Raw genomic sequence first — 15,801 nt, forward strand, 5'->3', positions numbered from 1 at the left:
TACATACATGGAAAATTATCTGCACTGATTTCTTTAGTGTTAGAAAGCATAAGCCAAGTTCAGATCTGAATATCCCCTCTGGAGAAAGTCTGAAATGGCAATCAGTAATAAAATATTTTTATGAGTAACGTTCGATTAAAGAATGAGATGGGCACCTCACATTGAGGCAGTGAAATGCAAAGCTATGCGGGGTATATCCTCAATATACCCAATATTTAATCGCCATAGTTCTTTATCAAATCAAAATAAAATAAAATTATATCACGCGCTGATATTATCACTATTAATCTATGCTTCACCTGTATGGAATAACGCCTCCAACACTAACCCTTCCAAGCTACAAATAATACAAAATAAATCTCTAAAAATAATTTATAACACACCCATGTATACTAACTTGAAAAAAGTGTATGCCATAAATAATACACCATTAGTCATAGACATTACTAACAAACTAACCAGTAGATTCTATGACAGAATCACTAATAACCATACTAACACACTTGTGAAGAGTCTCTGTGATTACAACAAAAGTCTATACCGTTCAGCTATAAATACAGATTACCTAAACACAATCTGCTTTAGTTCGTCGACTTAGAGTCTTTAATTAAGATTATGTATTAGATGTATTATGAGCGTTTATAAGAATTGTAAATAGGGTTTTGAGCTATTTTTCCTATTATGCTGTACATTAACATTAGAATAAAATAATACTATGATTACTAACAAAATTAAATTAAAATTGTAAAATAGAAAATGATCAGTAGATCAGTAGCTATTTAAGTAGATATAAGATGTATTGTGAATATAATTTAGTGAGAATAAAAATCATTTAAAAATCTGCACTGATGAAAGACTCACCTGAATAGGGGTCCACCGCCATTCTTGCTCTTTCTGCCTGGAGATCTGAGTGAAAATCTCAGTTGCTTTTGAAAACTCCCCAACAGACCGTTGCTGCCTTTCCTGACTCCCAAGCTTTGGGTCCTCGTCAGCCTCCCGACTCCGGGTGGTGGAGGACGATTCGGACTCAAACTGTTGGGATCTGTCTCCAAATTGATCCCCAAATTGCTCTGCTGCATTTCGCCGAAAGACGGACGTGTCCTGATTATCTTCGGGATTACATTGATCGGAGGACTGTCTCCGAGCAGTTTGTCCCAAGGCTGGGACATCTGCTCCGATCCAGACAGGTCTTTGGAAATCTCCGGACTCGGCGACTCTTGCTCTAGCGACAACTGCTCACACTTTTCGAGCATTTTGAGCAGTTTTTCAAAATAACCTGTTCTCAAGAAAATCACTAAAGCGTGCACGTCTCAAACACTCGGCTTTACAGTCACATTTTTCTGCAACAAAAAAAAAATATATACATATGTATAATATAATATAGTGCAGTCAAAACTCGATCATTTTTTGAATGAGGCAAATGAGTGTAACGCGATCCAAATATGCATATCGAATAACAAAACAATATACGTCGACATAAAATCATAAATATATAATAATATGTCAAATAATACTCGACGTGGTGTTTATATTACAAACCGCAAAATATATCAATACGTTTATTTTTATTGTTTTCGCGAATGAAGCCAAGAGTTCCGAGAAAAGTTTTTCTGATCGTTAAGTTTGCATGAATTATTTTAGTTCTAACAAATTCGGTTCAAAAAAAATTGTCTGATTTTTGAAAATTGAAAATTTTATAAAGCTACTGGATGAGTTTTTTAATATAAGCTATTGTTTACACATATGTATGTATGTATGTATAACAAGTATAACGAAAAATCAAAAAGGTTGAGATCAATTTCACGGGCAATTCTATACATTCTATACATGTAGACTAGTGGTTAGCATATTATGCTTTCGAGCAAAGTGGTCACGGGTTCGAGCTCCACTAGAGTCCCGCCGCTGGCCAGATCTTGGTTTTGTGACTCCAAATCGATCGTTTCTTATCAGAGTTTGCCAATTTTCATTGAAACGGTTCCTGTAGAATTGGCATTTTCTTTCCTATCTCTCTTACCAATCTCAAGTTATCCAGCGTCTTGAGGTTCGCCAATTTGATTAAAAAATACTGCAAAAATTTCTCCATACATATCACTGTGGATGTTTGTATGAATTCGCATTGTATAAAATGCTAATGTATATTGATTGCGTTAAGGGCAACGAAAGGGGGGGGGGGGGGAGTTCCAGGGCCCGGACTACTCGAGGAGCCCCGTGTCGGAAATCGTACCTGCTATATCATACAATTAATATAAATTATTATTATTAATATTTTTTTTTATTTTTTTTTTATTTTACATATATACCAGGAAGGCCTTACAGGTAAATCACAATGCGCCTTCCTGGCCAATTACAAATACAAATACAGCATTTTTATTATAAGTCGTTGAATTGCGAGACACTGAAAAAACTCGCAAATTAACGAGACATCTATGAATTGTACATAAATTTTTATTGTACATCAATCAAATTTTTCAAATAGTGGTGACATAGTAGGTAGGAAGGATTTTTAGCCAATTTTTTTTTCCGGGAACCGTTTCAACAATGAAATCAGAGAAAATTGGCAAACTCTGATAGGAAACGATCAACCTGTAGTCACAAATCCAGGTCTGACCAACAGCATACTCTGAAAAATTCATTTTCATTCAGGGATAGAACCCGGCACCTTCTTGACGGTAAGCAGAAGCTTAACGTCCGAGCTATGCTGCTGACAATTATTAATATAAACATAATACAATTATTAATATAAACATAATAAAATTATTAATATAAACATAATACAATTATTTAAAAAAATAAAAACCAACATATAGTAGATATTTTTCTAATACTTCTGATCGATTTTTTGCATATTAAAAATACATCTATAAATTATTTTCCATAGTTTCTCATAGGGCCCGATATAATTTTTCCCAGGTCCCAGAATTCCACTCGGCAGCCCTAATTGTATTGATTGATCGTATTGTATCTGTTCAAAGTGCACTCGTCGCTTTGGAGCGATCTGTAAAGGCAAGTGTTCATCAAAGGCAAGTCGACAGAATGTGCAGATAAAGACACTATCCGAGCCGATCGAAGTGCACGTATGGGAAAAATGTCTCAACAGTATAAAAAAATTGAATAAAAGCTTATTAATTTTAAACCACAATTACAAAATTAAAATAAAAATAAATTTTAAGTTTAATGTTTAAAATATACATATTATTCGGTCACCGATAAAATTTCTCGTGAGACCAACCGATCTAAAAGGATTCTTACAAGCTTTTATTAGCTTCACTCTGTTAGTTCAGTGACATGTTATAATAATAGAAGTGGCTTTAGGCGTCATATTGTTGTCAAGTGAGGAATTTCAACAGACCTTTTCAAATAATTTTAGTCGTATTTGATGCTTGGTGCTCGATGTATGTCCGATAAAAACTTCTCGACGATGAATGAAGAATTAAATAAAGAGTTATCAAAGACGAATATACAAAATAACGTAAATAATAACCTCGACTTTAAAAAATAAATTAAAATATACATGCTGACAGCAGAAAAAACCGATAATTTATAAAAATTGTTTTCGTCCCTTTTAACAATAAAACCAACTTCGAACGAAACTGAAAGAGTTTTTTCCATTTCTGGAAATTTTTGTAAAAAAACCTAGAATTAGACTTTCGGATTCTCGTTTAAATATTCGTTTATTATTTAGTATTCTTAAGAAGCTACTTAAAATAAGTTTACTTTTATAACTACACATTTTCGAGTTAATATATATATATATATATATATATATATATATATATATATATATATATATATATATATATTATGTATTGTTTTGTAAATAAATAAATATTTTTTTATTAATAAAAAATATATTAAATTGAAAAAAAAAAGTTTTTTACATGTGTCCCGGGATCCCGGGAATCCCGGGAACGGTCCCGAGCCCCGTCCCGTGTCCCGGGAATTGAAAAAGTCCGGGAAATCAGAAACCCTAGTGGCACTAGAGAAATGTAAAAAATATTTTTAAATAAATGTAAAAACATTTCTCTTGGTGGTGCCGAATACTCAATTATATTAATAACTAATTATTTAAGATTAATTAATATAAACATCGTTCATTTTATATTATACATATTTTTGTTGAAACTATACATTACACATTAGTTTAAGAGTTCCTAAGGACAGACAAATACAAAAAAGTGGATAAAAATAATTTCCCAACCTTAAAAAAAACGCCACCATATACTCAAATTGTAAATAAATCTACATATATCAAAATAAAACTTTAATTTCTGTAGTGCATATGTGATGTCCCTGATTATATTCCGTGCGTTGTAGCATAGTTATGGAGACGTACCGCGTATTATTGACACAAGCAAAGCATTGGTAAAGGCACTTCTATTATTATATAACATTTCTCTGTTCCTGTCTGTCAAAAATTTGTAATCTGATTTCGAAACCACTTCCACCCGTTAGATAGCTGTGATATTTTACCCACATACGAGGACTAGCTAGCACTGAAATAAGTTTATGTTTCCGACATGAAGCTAGAGGAGTTTAATCGATCATTAACGAACTCATTAAAATTTACATCCCGATATTATGTCAAATCGTAGCGATGACAGCTAGCTATCCAAACAGGTCTTTCTACCGACCCTTCACAACTCACAGGCTAAACAATTATATTTTTCACTCTCATGTTTAAGGTTAAAGACCGTCACAGCCCCGATGATCCAAAGACAAAAGTAGAACGAGACAAATTAACTTTCTTCGGAGAAACTGTTTCCATCATCAATTCAAATCCAACCCGTTCTCTTCCGACAGCTGAAGAACACACATACATACTAAGAATACCATACGTCCCTCCCTTAAAGATTAGGATCAAAGCACATATGTATGTACATACATATGCATGCATTGACGTCAATGACGTTTCAGTGCAATCGAAACAGTGACCTGAAATACGAAGACGAGCCCAACCATCGTTAATATTCATTTCGCGTTGGACACTTGCATAACTCGACATCATTATCGCAAAGCCACACTAGCGATTTCAGCGTTAACCCATTTACAACCGAATACTATAAATATCCAACTGCAGGATTGTATCTATACATACATACATACGAACATATTATTATATATTATACATATGTGTCTACATACATACATATGTACAGTGGCGGACTGGGACTGAAATCAGTGCATGCCAGTAGTCAAAGGGGGGCCCCCCAGGGTTAAAAAAATTTATCCCCCCCCCCCCCCATATAACAAAATTTTCTTCTTTCCACCACGTCAGGGACGTCATTTCAGCTTTTTCTTGGGGGGGGCAGGCAAAGATTGGTCAAATTGAATTTTTTTTCAAAAAATCTTTTTTATATCGGAATAAAAATGGAAAATATTCTTTGAATACACCTAATTGAGTTATAAAATATGAAAAAAATAAGCTTATTTTTGAAAAAGTAATTATAAAAAAATATTATGTAAAGAGAAAAAAGCGCCGCAGGCGAAAATTTTTTTCCACAAATCTTCACATGGTCAACATTAATCGACCATCAAACTGAGTCATCAAAAAACTATCAATTAACTTAATTTCTACCAACTGTCTTTTCACTTTATCTATGTACATGTGCGTAATAACAATAGATAAAGTTTTGTTTTGTTTCTCTTCAAAGCACATAGCAGCGATTATTTTATTAGTTACCCAAAAGTAACATACATAAGAAATAAACGTAGCATTCATAGATCCGTAGTATCTCATTAATCATTAAATTCATAATATTTTCTAAATTCACACTATTCCTTAGTTTAGAGGGGCGAGTGCCCCCCTATGGCCACCCCAAATTACGTCCCTGAAAAAAAATGCATAATATTTTCAATGAATGTTAACCGAAAATCGGGATTTTGGGGAGGGGGCCCCTATCCTATATTTCTATTTACATGGATGTGTCTAAATTAGGAATAGATTTTATATTCGGAAACTGTTTAAAATTGTGTATTTAAATCTTACTATATCATCGAAGTATAATCAAATGTTATTTTGAAAGTATGAAGTAAATTTAAATCGCTGGTTGATGATGAATCGTCCTATCAAAATTGTTTTATGCAATTATGTTTATATTTTTCACGAAAATTTGTTTATTCCCATTTTTATTTCAGTAGTTAGTTGTTACATAGGTATTGGTATATACATAATATTGAGGTTGGAAATGGGCCCGGCAAAAGGGCCCACGCAAATGTTGAAACTTACATTTCGAGCCTAATAAAAAAAGTTAACCGATCCTTGGGCTGTTAAAGCAGGTATTAGTTGTTTGTGTATATCGTAAGAAATTTGTTTTGTTGAAATACCCAAACTTTAGGTCCCAAAGTTGCAATATCCTATAAATAGTTAAAAAGTTATTTAATTTTACTGAGGGCCCATATTTTCTAACAGATAGTGGGGCCCACATGCCATCGGGCATGTTCGCTTGTATGGCCAGTCCGCCACTGCATATGTATATTAGACAGGATGTTGCAAGTTTAAATACGCACTTGTGTAATCGAGTTAATTGTAGATTATGATCTAATCCACTTCGGAGTTTGATACATTTATTCTTACTCGAGTTCATCACATCTATGTATACATATATATGTAATAATATAAAAATAGCATTCCGTATATACATATGTATGCTAAAAGTGCTGTGGGTTTCGAAGGGTTTACAAAAGCCATTCGTTCAGAATTTAAAATTTCCGGAAACCTATTGTTAAATTATTGTTTTAACTTTCGAATGTCTTTAAATTATAGATAATTATATATTAGACTAATCGTGTTACCCGGCTTCACTTAGTAAATGGAAGTGAAATTAAAGCCATGACAAAAATCTTGATTTTAATTGTTACGGGGACGAGTAGGAGATGATAAAAATGATAAACATAATTTTGATATGCTTATATTATATTTCTTGAAGCAGTTTGTGTTTACGAGATCTATGCTGACATGTTTTCAGATTTATGATACAAGTCTCGAATTATAACACAAATTAGTAGTTACAGTAACAAGCCACTAGTTTTATGACAAGTTATTAATTATGTATTTAAATCACAAGTTACTAGTTACTTATTGAGCAGTTCAATCGCAAGTGCCTTAACAAAGGGCTGGTTTTTGTATACAGGTATTCCTCGACTTACGACGGAGATACGTTCCTGAACCTCGGTCGTAGTCGAGGAATATATTTATATTTTTTGTCGGTGATTTTACTTACTTTTATCAATAAAGTAATTCAAATGAATTCATATTTAAATTTAAAAAAAATTAAACATCTACATCATCCGTACTTATTAATTATAAATTATACATCCTCATCACTTATCACATAAGTACAATCCATTTCTTCAAATTCAAAATGTGTCTAATTTTGTTTGACGTTGATGCTTTCTTTATCTACGTCAAATTATAGACGTTCACTAAATTGTACGATTAGGTTAGTAATATCCTCGACATTTTTTTCTTTTTCGTATATGGAAAGAGAAACGGGTTCAAATTGATTGGTGAGTTTTTTCCATATTCCGTACATACATGCTGAAGTAACTTCTTAAGCCGTTAAAGGGTCCATCCCTTATCTGTATTTCTTATAGCATGAAGGATATTATAATTTTTCCAAAATTCTTGAAAAGTTTTTCATTCTTCTATTGCTTCAATGCCTTGCGCAAATGTAATTTTTAAATAATGAGCATTAAGAGACGCAATAGAATTCGCTTATTAATCTTGTCATCGATCCAAATCACTAGTAATTTTTCCATTTGTTGAATGGGTCCGAGTCTTTTTTTATTTATTATTTTAGATTTAATTGACAAGGACCCTTTAACGGCATTACGATTTTTTTCTTTATCTTTTTAAATAGTGGAGACCGTTGAATGTGACAATTTCAAATTATTTACCAAGTCCATCACTTTTTTACCACTATCATATTGTTTTATCACTTCAAGTTTCATTTCTAAGTCTATCACCTTTCTCTTTTTTTTAACAAGAGTTTCTTTATCAGTCATTATCCCGTTTCTTTATCACACATTATAAATGTTCTTATAAATAAATATTTTAGCACTAATCAACACGAAATTGAGAAAATAAACATCCTAAAACAATAACGAACAGCTATGTAACAAACGGTAACGACCGTATGAGTTTACGACTGGTGACGAATCCCAAAGGAATGAGTCATAACTTAATTTTCAAAACTACTGCGATGTTTCATTTCTTCCGAAAGAGAATTCCCCGTTTTCATAACTCACATCCGCTTGAGATTTATCAATCAGTTTTTGAAAAATAATTAATTAATAAAAAATATATTATTTTTTTTCGGTCGTAAGTGCGAACCGTCGTAAGTCGAGGACTACCTGTATATAAAATCTGCTGGGTAAAATCAGCCAATCACCGTGAAACATGTCTAAGCCCGAACTTTTTTTTTTTTTTCTACGCAGAATATGTTGGAGGAATTTTTGTTGAAAACCTTTACTGTGAAAATCGGATAGCATATTTAATAATAGTATGTGTAATTGTAGACGCTTTGCAAGTCTACAATTTTTAATTTAGAACCATTAAATTTTATATAAATACTATATTATACTGCTACAAAATGTAAGCACAACCATTTCTTCCATTTATTTACCCAAAAATGGTCTTACACAAATATGGGGGGGGGGGGGGAAGCAATAGATTTGACATTTGAAAATCTAAGTTGGAGTGTCAGATTTTTTTACGACTCCACGTTCCTCGTGATAACTGAGTTTCGCTATTTACAATCTATCTAAAGCTAAACGGACGTACATAAATGTATTATCATATTGTATACATGTTTTTTCTAAACAACAAATGTAAACAATGCTTATCTCTACACCAGTAGGTACCTACAAACATACATACATATTTACATCCATCCATATATACAGTTTATTTAACATCCGATCACGCGCTTTACACAAAAACTGACAAGTTCGCATTTTTTGCCGACCTTTTTCGCTCGAGTTGGTATTATGTTCTTGTAAAGCAACACATCTTCCGCTTCCTTTTACTTTTTATTGATTTAATATCGTCCTTGGTTTCAGTTTTTCGGTATTGAAATGTATTAGCTGTATGTATCGTATACTTACACACATATGTACATACATATTTATTATTTTATCATCGAGCTCGTCGATACGTTACGCTGTTTGAACAAGTGTTTCGCGAATAAAGAATTGCAGACGAACGGTTTGATTAAAAAATAATGATTTATTAATATATTACGGACTAACTTATACTCTAACAGTAATGAGTTTATATACTCTTCTTTAAAACAATGAAGTGTTGAAGACACGTATCGTGCAATTTTGGTTAGTAAGTGCTTAACCTTTGAAGGACGGAATGTCGAGATAGAACGAGTTTCCCGAACCGGGGTCGAGTATTTTTATAATCAAAATACAGTTTTTCTCAATACAAATGGGTTAAATTTATATCTTATTAATAATTTTATACATCTACATAAAAAAATTTTAGTCCTATAGCAGGTTTTTGACTGCTTTTGTATTAAAAAATAAGGACAAGCATCAACACGCAAACGCACACATGTAGGTAAGGCCAACAGGCGACTGCATGACTCAATAGCCACGCGCCAAAAGCGACGAAAATAATAACTTACGAAAATATAGCTGTCTCTTTATCTCGCATTGATTCATCGATCAACAAGAATATGCAAGCGAACAGTCAAAAACATGACTTATCGCAACCGCCTTTAAATCATACTTTGGAACGTAGAAATGTATAAATGTATTTTTTTATGATATACCCTTTTTCTAAATCATACAAAATCTATTAAAATAAATTTCTTGTAGTTCATTCTAGGAATACAAGAAATATAGGGTTCGTAATAACTATGTGAAAACCACATAGTTATTACGAAAAACGTAAAAATTGGGGCACTTGCATACCACGCTTCGGTGAGGGAGGGCTAAGGTGCGCTATAATGGCCGGGCCGCACCGTGCAACTTTGTCGGCCGACAAGTTGCGCGACACGAAAAAATGTATGGAAATGTGTGCGACAAGCAAGTTGACGGGTGTGGCATGTCCCATCTACATGCATGCATTGATCTGGCCACCCTCAACCAAGTTGTTCGCGAGTTGAGCGGTGCGGCCCAGCCTTACACTTAACATCGATTACACATCATGTGACAATGAAGGAGTCATACTAGTGACGAATTGGTGGTATCTTAATATAATGGTAGAGGGTTGTCCTGAGCCCTTAGCTCGCGCGTTGAAACGTGCATTATCTCGAATGTGAATCTCAATTTCGAAATTTATTACATTGTTGACTCATTCGTTATTGTTTGTGTTTGAATCAATCACCCGGAGACGAGTCGTTCCGAAAATATTTCGTATCATATACAAGTCCTTGACTCGATTGCCTATTTAATACAAAAATACATACATACACTCATATATATGTAATTACATCATATTATACATAATTTAATATCCCTATAACAACAATGGACACTTATCAATCTTGGAAAAGTGTTTTATAGATCTCTCTAAAGTCGTAATTAAATATTATACAAATGTATTTATGCATGTACATATGTATATATACATAGGTAGAATAGAAGTACAAACTTAATACAGAATAGTTTTAAATAAACATTATAAAGCAGACTTTGTTTATAACGATTAGCAAAATTGAAAATATGTAACGTGATTTTCTCTAATGGTTATTAACCCACACGAGTTTAAATATTTTGAACTATACAAAATAAAAATATGTAGTAACAATTAAATTGAATAAAATATATATTCAAGACATAAATATTGTAAAATTAAACAAAATAATGTTGTAATAAAGGCATTCGTAGTTTTGCAAAATTAAAAAGTTCAGAAATTATTAACTTAGTAAAAAACGAGCGTTGGAACTGCATTTGATCTGTTTATCTTTATAGCGACCCAGACACACCTAAATAAACAAATTTGTTGAATATTACATAATTACAATAAAAAAATACATTATATGTAAACTATTTGGGTATTTTACGTGGATAATTTAGAATTATTTTTTTTAATATTGATAAACGTTATATTTTTCTGATGCAGTTAAAATTTCATTTCCCATTTTTTGACTACATTACATATTATGTCTACTGAAATACGCATATGTACTTATAAAAGAATCTACATATTATATTTATATTATAATTTATTTGGTTCTTACTTATAAACCTTCTGTATATATGTGCATACATAATTATGAACCTTTTACATACATATACATATAGGAATGTAAAAATATCTGTAAGATTTTTTTTTTAATTTGCACTTATAAATTGTATATCTGTATAATATGTCTGTGCTTAAAAAGTCCAATACATCATACTATTATTAAAATAGTGCCTATTAATTATTTCAATGCCGTGCTTTTATTTTATATAATTAAAACATGTGCACCTATGTATGACTCTGTGCTATTTTAAACTACACATTGAATAAAAGCAGGTAAAAGTTTGTATGGGGGGCCCTTCTCAGAAACCCACTTAGATCTAATTTATATTATTATACTAAATTTGACGGTCCTAATTTTGAAATAAAAATAAAACTCTTTGTATGGGAGCCCTACGATCCAGGGATCCGAGCGTTTCCGATACTAATTTAGATTATGGAGTTGGAATAGCTTGAGATAGTTTATTAAATGTAGTGATTCTAAGTCATCAATTGCTGATATATGTATGTACATACGAACATTAATTATATTATACTAGTGGTTTTACCCGACTTCGCTCGGTATTTTTAATATAAACCGCTTAAAAATGGCTGATATAATAGTAAAAATTTTATTAAATTTATTTGAATAGTTTTATTATATATAAATTTATTTGAATACTTGTTTGTTTTTTTATTAAATTGACTGTCACGAACAAACAAACATATATTCTAAGTCTCTTTCGAAATTATATATATACCAGAATCTGGCATCTGCGCCCCCGGGGACTTCGAATCCTTGGAATAGAAAAAAATCGAATCGGAAAAAAATAAATCGAAGGTGTTGTCTACGAACCAACCAACCAAGGTTACCATAGGCGAATCCAGAAAATGGTCAATGAGGGGGTCATTTTGACATTGAACATAAAAAAATGTGATTTTAGATTAACATTACGATATAAATGATAGTAGATATGATACTTACATTGAAGTGATTTTTTTAAAAGAAAACTATTATGGTGTAAAACCCCATTCAGGAAAAAGGTGTTAATAAATTAAAAGAATGTGAAAGAAATGTTTTGTCATGTCTCAATTTTATTTTAATTTAATTATATTCAGACAAAAACACAACATATTCTATCAACTATTTCTTGTATATATTATATTTATATTTTATCAAACTATAGTCTTAGAAATTCCTCTAATATGCTACTATGTTCAAATATACATATATCACACAATAATTAAGAAAAAAGTACACATAAATTAATATTTACGTGAAGAGAATGAAAATATATATGTATATATGTATATATATATATATATATATATATATATATATATATATATATATATATATATATATATATATATATATCTTATAATTGAGAAAACATAAACATTATATTATAATTACGTAAAAATAAGATTAGAGTTAGTAAAAAGTAAAAAAATATTAATCCGTTATAAATAATACAATATATATATATATATATATATATATATATATATATATATATATATATATATATATATATATATATATATATATATATATAATGAAATTAAATTCGTCCCAAGGGGGGGGCACCCCCCTTGGATCCGTCACTGAAGCTTACATATACATATGTAAAGTCTCTTTCAAAATTATATATTAGATATATGTACATATGCAGATACGTAGTGATAAAATAATAACTAGATATTAAAATAATATATCAACACAAAAACAATAAACAATTATTTATATATGTATGTATGTATATTACAAGCCAAACGAAAGCTGCGTGCGTACATTTTTTCGTGTTTACATTAATGAAAAATGTAGGTATACGTATATTTATTTTTCCGAGACAAGGCCAAAAGTTTAAGAAAAGATGCCAAAATCGCGACAGTCGACAACCTCGATATACCGAATAATAAAAAAAAAAGATAAATAAAGTCGAAAGATCTTTCAAAAAGTTCAACATTTACGTATATGTATACGCATACGTATGTGTAATGGAAAATTAAAAATGAAAACCGCGCGTGTGGAATTATGATACATGTGTACAACATTCTGCGGTTTTTCACTATCGACGTCGTTTTATCTAATATTATACAAATTATAAACGCACACAAACAGTACCAAAGTGTAACGTGTATTGTCTCGGGCTGTTTGTATACATTTAAAACGGTCGAATTTTACTCACAAGTATGTAAAAAGTGAAATTTGTCAATTGTTTGTGGAGCACTCAATATGCGTGTGAATAGAGTTTTTCCGGGAAAACTTTTCACACGAACATCGCTCGCGGAGCGAACACTAAAACGCGTCTCACTCGCACCACATCCACAACTGACTGGCACAACTGCTACATAAACTAAATCAGTATACTATGTATCACATACATATGTATATACATGCGTACATACATATCTACATACAATACTATGCATATCCAGTGGTGTAGTGCTAAATACAAAAAGAACCAGGGCGGTGTTTCATTTTTATGACTCCCCCCCACTCTTTTTCAATTACCTAAAAAATATGCATGAAATCAAATGCTAATTAATAATAAACCTAAATTAATATTATCTATATACATATAGCCAGCAGCATAGCTCGGTCTTTAAGCTTCTGCTTAGCGTCGAGAGGCGCCGGGTTCGATCCCATGAGCTGACCTCGATTGAAAAGAATTTTTCAGAGTACATCTGTAGTGCTGCTGGTCAGAAATTGAATATTTGTAACTCCAAGTCGATCGTTTCCTATCAGAGTTTGCCAATTTTCTCTCTGATTTCATTGTTGAAATGGTTCCCGTTTAAAAATCCTTCCTACCTACTATATCACCACTATATGATTAATGTACAATAAAAATTTATGTACAATTCATAGATGTCTCGTTAATTTGCGAGTTTTTCAGTGTCTCGTAATTCAACGACTTGTAATAAAAACGCTGCATTGTAATTGTAATTGGCCAGGAAGGTGCATTGGGGTTTACCTGTAAGGCCTTCCTGGTATATATGTAAAAAAAAAATATCTTAGCCAGCAGTATGGTTTAACGGTAGCGTATATGTTTAGCACCAAGTGATCAGTGGGTTCGATCCGCTATACTGCTGGTTAGATTTGGCGGTTTTGTGACTCCAAATCGATATTTATTATTAGATGTATTATAATATTAAGGTTTTCAGATTTAACTACATCGTTGGGAGGCCTATTTCAAACTTTAACCACTCTGTTTGAAAAGAACGAATCTTTAATAAATTTATTCAATTTTTCTTTCTGGAATCTGAGAGTGTGACCTTTAAGATGAGGGTGTTCATTGAACGTAATGAGTTTGGACATAGGACAATTATATATTATTTTAAAGACTTCGATTAAGTCGCCTCTTATTCTTCTCGTCTCAAGTGCTATTAATATCAGCCAAAATATATTTTTTAATTTTACTCATAAAACAATTTTCATCAAAAAAGTGACAGGGCGGCGACCTGCCCCAACTACACCACTACTTTGTGTATATCTACTAATTTGAATAACATCGCCAATAACTGCACCTCTTACTTGCTCATAATTTGACTGAAACTGTTAAATCATGGGGTTAAGCAAGGGTTCCCAACTGGTCGATCTTAATTACTATCATGACATGGTTTCCATATTTCAAAATAAGAAAAAAAATAATTCTATGATGAAGTTAAGAGGGCTGGACAGCAGCGCCTTGTCCATACAAACGTACTATACTTCTCCCTTCCTCAATTATGGCACTAGAGAAATTATTTTTTAATATGCTATGGATAACCACCATTGGGGTGCATCTATCGTTTTATTTTTTTGATTAATTATTTTTTATAGGAGCTAGGAGCCGCCAAACATCTATAAAATCGCCTCTTTTTTACACCCACGAAACGAGTCCAGCGTGCTTATTTAACGGTCGATTTAAAAAAAAAATACGCCGATAGATGCACAGAAAGTATCTTTCTCATACCGATGATGATTTTTTTTTTAAATTGGTCCAGTTTTGGAGGAGAAAATAGGAGAATACGAAACCTCGATTTTGTCAATTTAAAATACGTTTTATCTGGTCGAAGCGCAACTGTCGCATTCACTCAATATATATATTGATATATATTGTCGCATTCACTCAATATATATATCGAAGAAAGGAACGGTAAGAAAATTGAGGTTTCGGGTGTACAGCCCTCTTAAGACACACCACGAAGATTTGGTGATTCACAATGAAGGTGGTTGAGCAAAGGGTATGCTTTGTTTTGTTAACCTATCTACAAAAGTTAGCTTTGTTTTGTTAACCTATCTTTATGTAACTTCTTTTCACAAAGAAGTTACATAAAGATAAACGGATACTCGGCTTATTGGACAACACATCCTAGTGAACGAGCTCGCGGTGGTACTGCTATTTTAATCAAAAAAAATATCCAGCACTTCGAACAAAAATATATCAGAGAACCATTCATGCAAGCTACTATCATCACAATTAAATATGGCAATGCTGACTTAAATATTGCTGCAGCATATTGTCCTCCAAAGCATACCATCACAAAATACCAATTTATAAACATCTTTAATTCCCTTGGGCCAAGATTTATTATTGGAGGAGACTACAACGTTAAACATACAGCTTGGGGATCACGAC

At 32.1% G+C, this 15,801-nt stretch overlaps 1 protein-coding gene across 1 annotated transcript in view; it reads right to left on the minus strand.

The window, feature by feature from the left end:
• The window catches only part of LOC143915619 (ATP-sensitive inward rectifier potassium channel 12-like), an 89,719-nt gene extending 76,199 nt beyond the window's left edge, over positions 1 to 13,520 (minus strand). Inside the window, exons 1-2 of the mRNA XM_077436333.1 lie at positions 13,369 to 13,520; positions 862 to 1,340 (exon numbers count right to left, since the gene is read on the minus strand). Coding sequence (XP_077292459.1) covers positions 862 to 1,253 — 392 coding nt within the window. The 5' untranslated portion in view covers positions 1,254 to 1,340; positions 13,369 to 13,520. The remainder of the gene's footprint in view (positions 1 to 861; positions 1,341 to 13,368) is intronic.
• Positions 13,521 to 15,801: the final 2,281 nt, after the last annotated feature.

Source organism: Arctopsyche grandis, chromosome 1 (assembly GCF_051622035.1).
Source record: "Arctopsyche grandis isolate Sample6627 chromosome 1, ASM5162203v2, whole genome shotgun sequence".
In the NCBI taxonomy this organism is placed as follows: domain Eukaryota; kingdom Metazoa; phylum Arthropoda; class Insecta; order Trichoptera; family Hydropsychidae; genus Arctopsyche; species Arctopsyche grandis.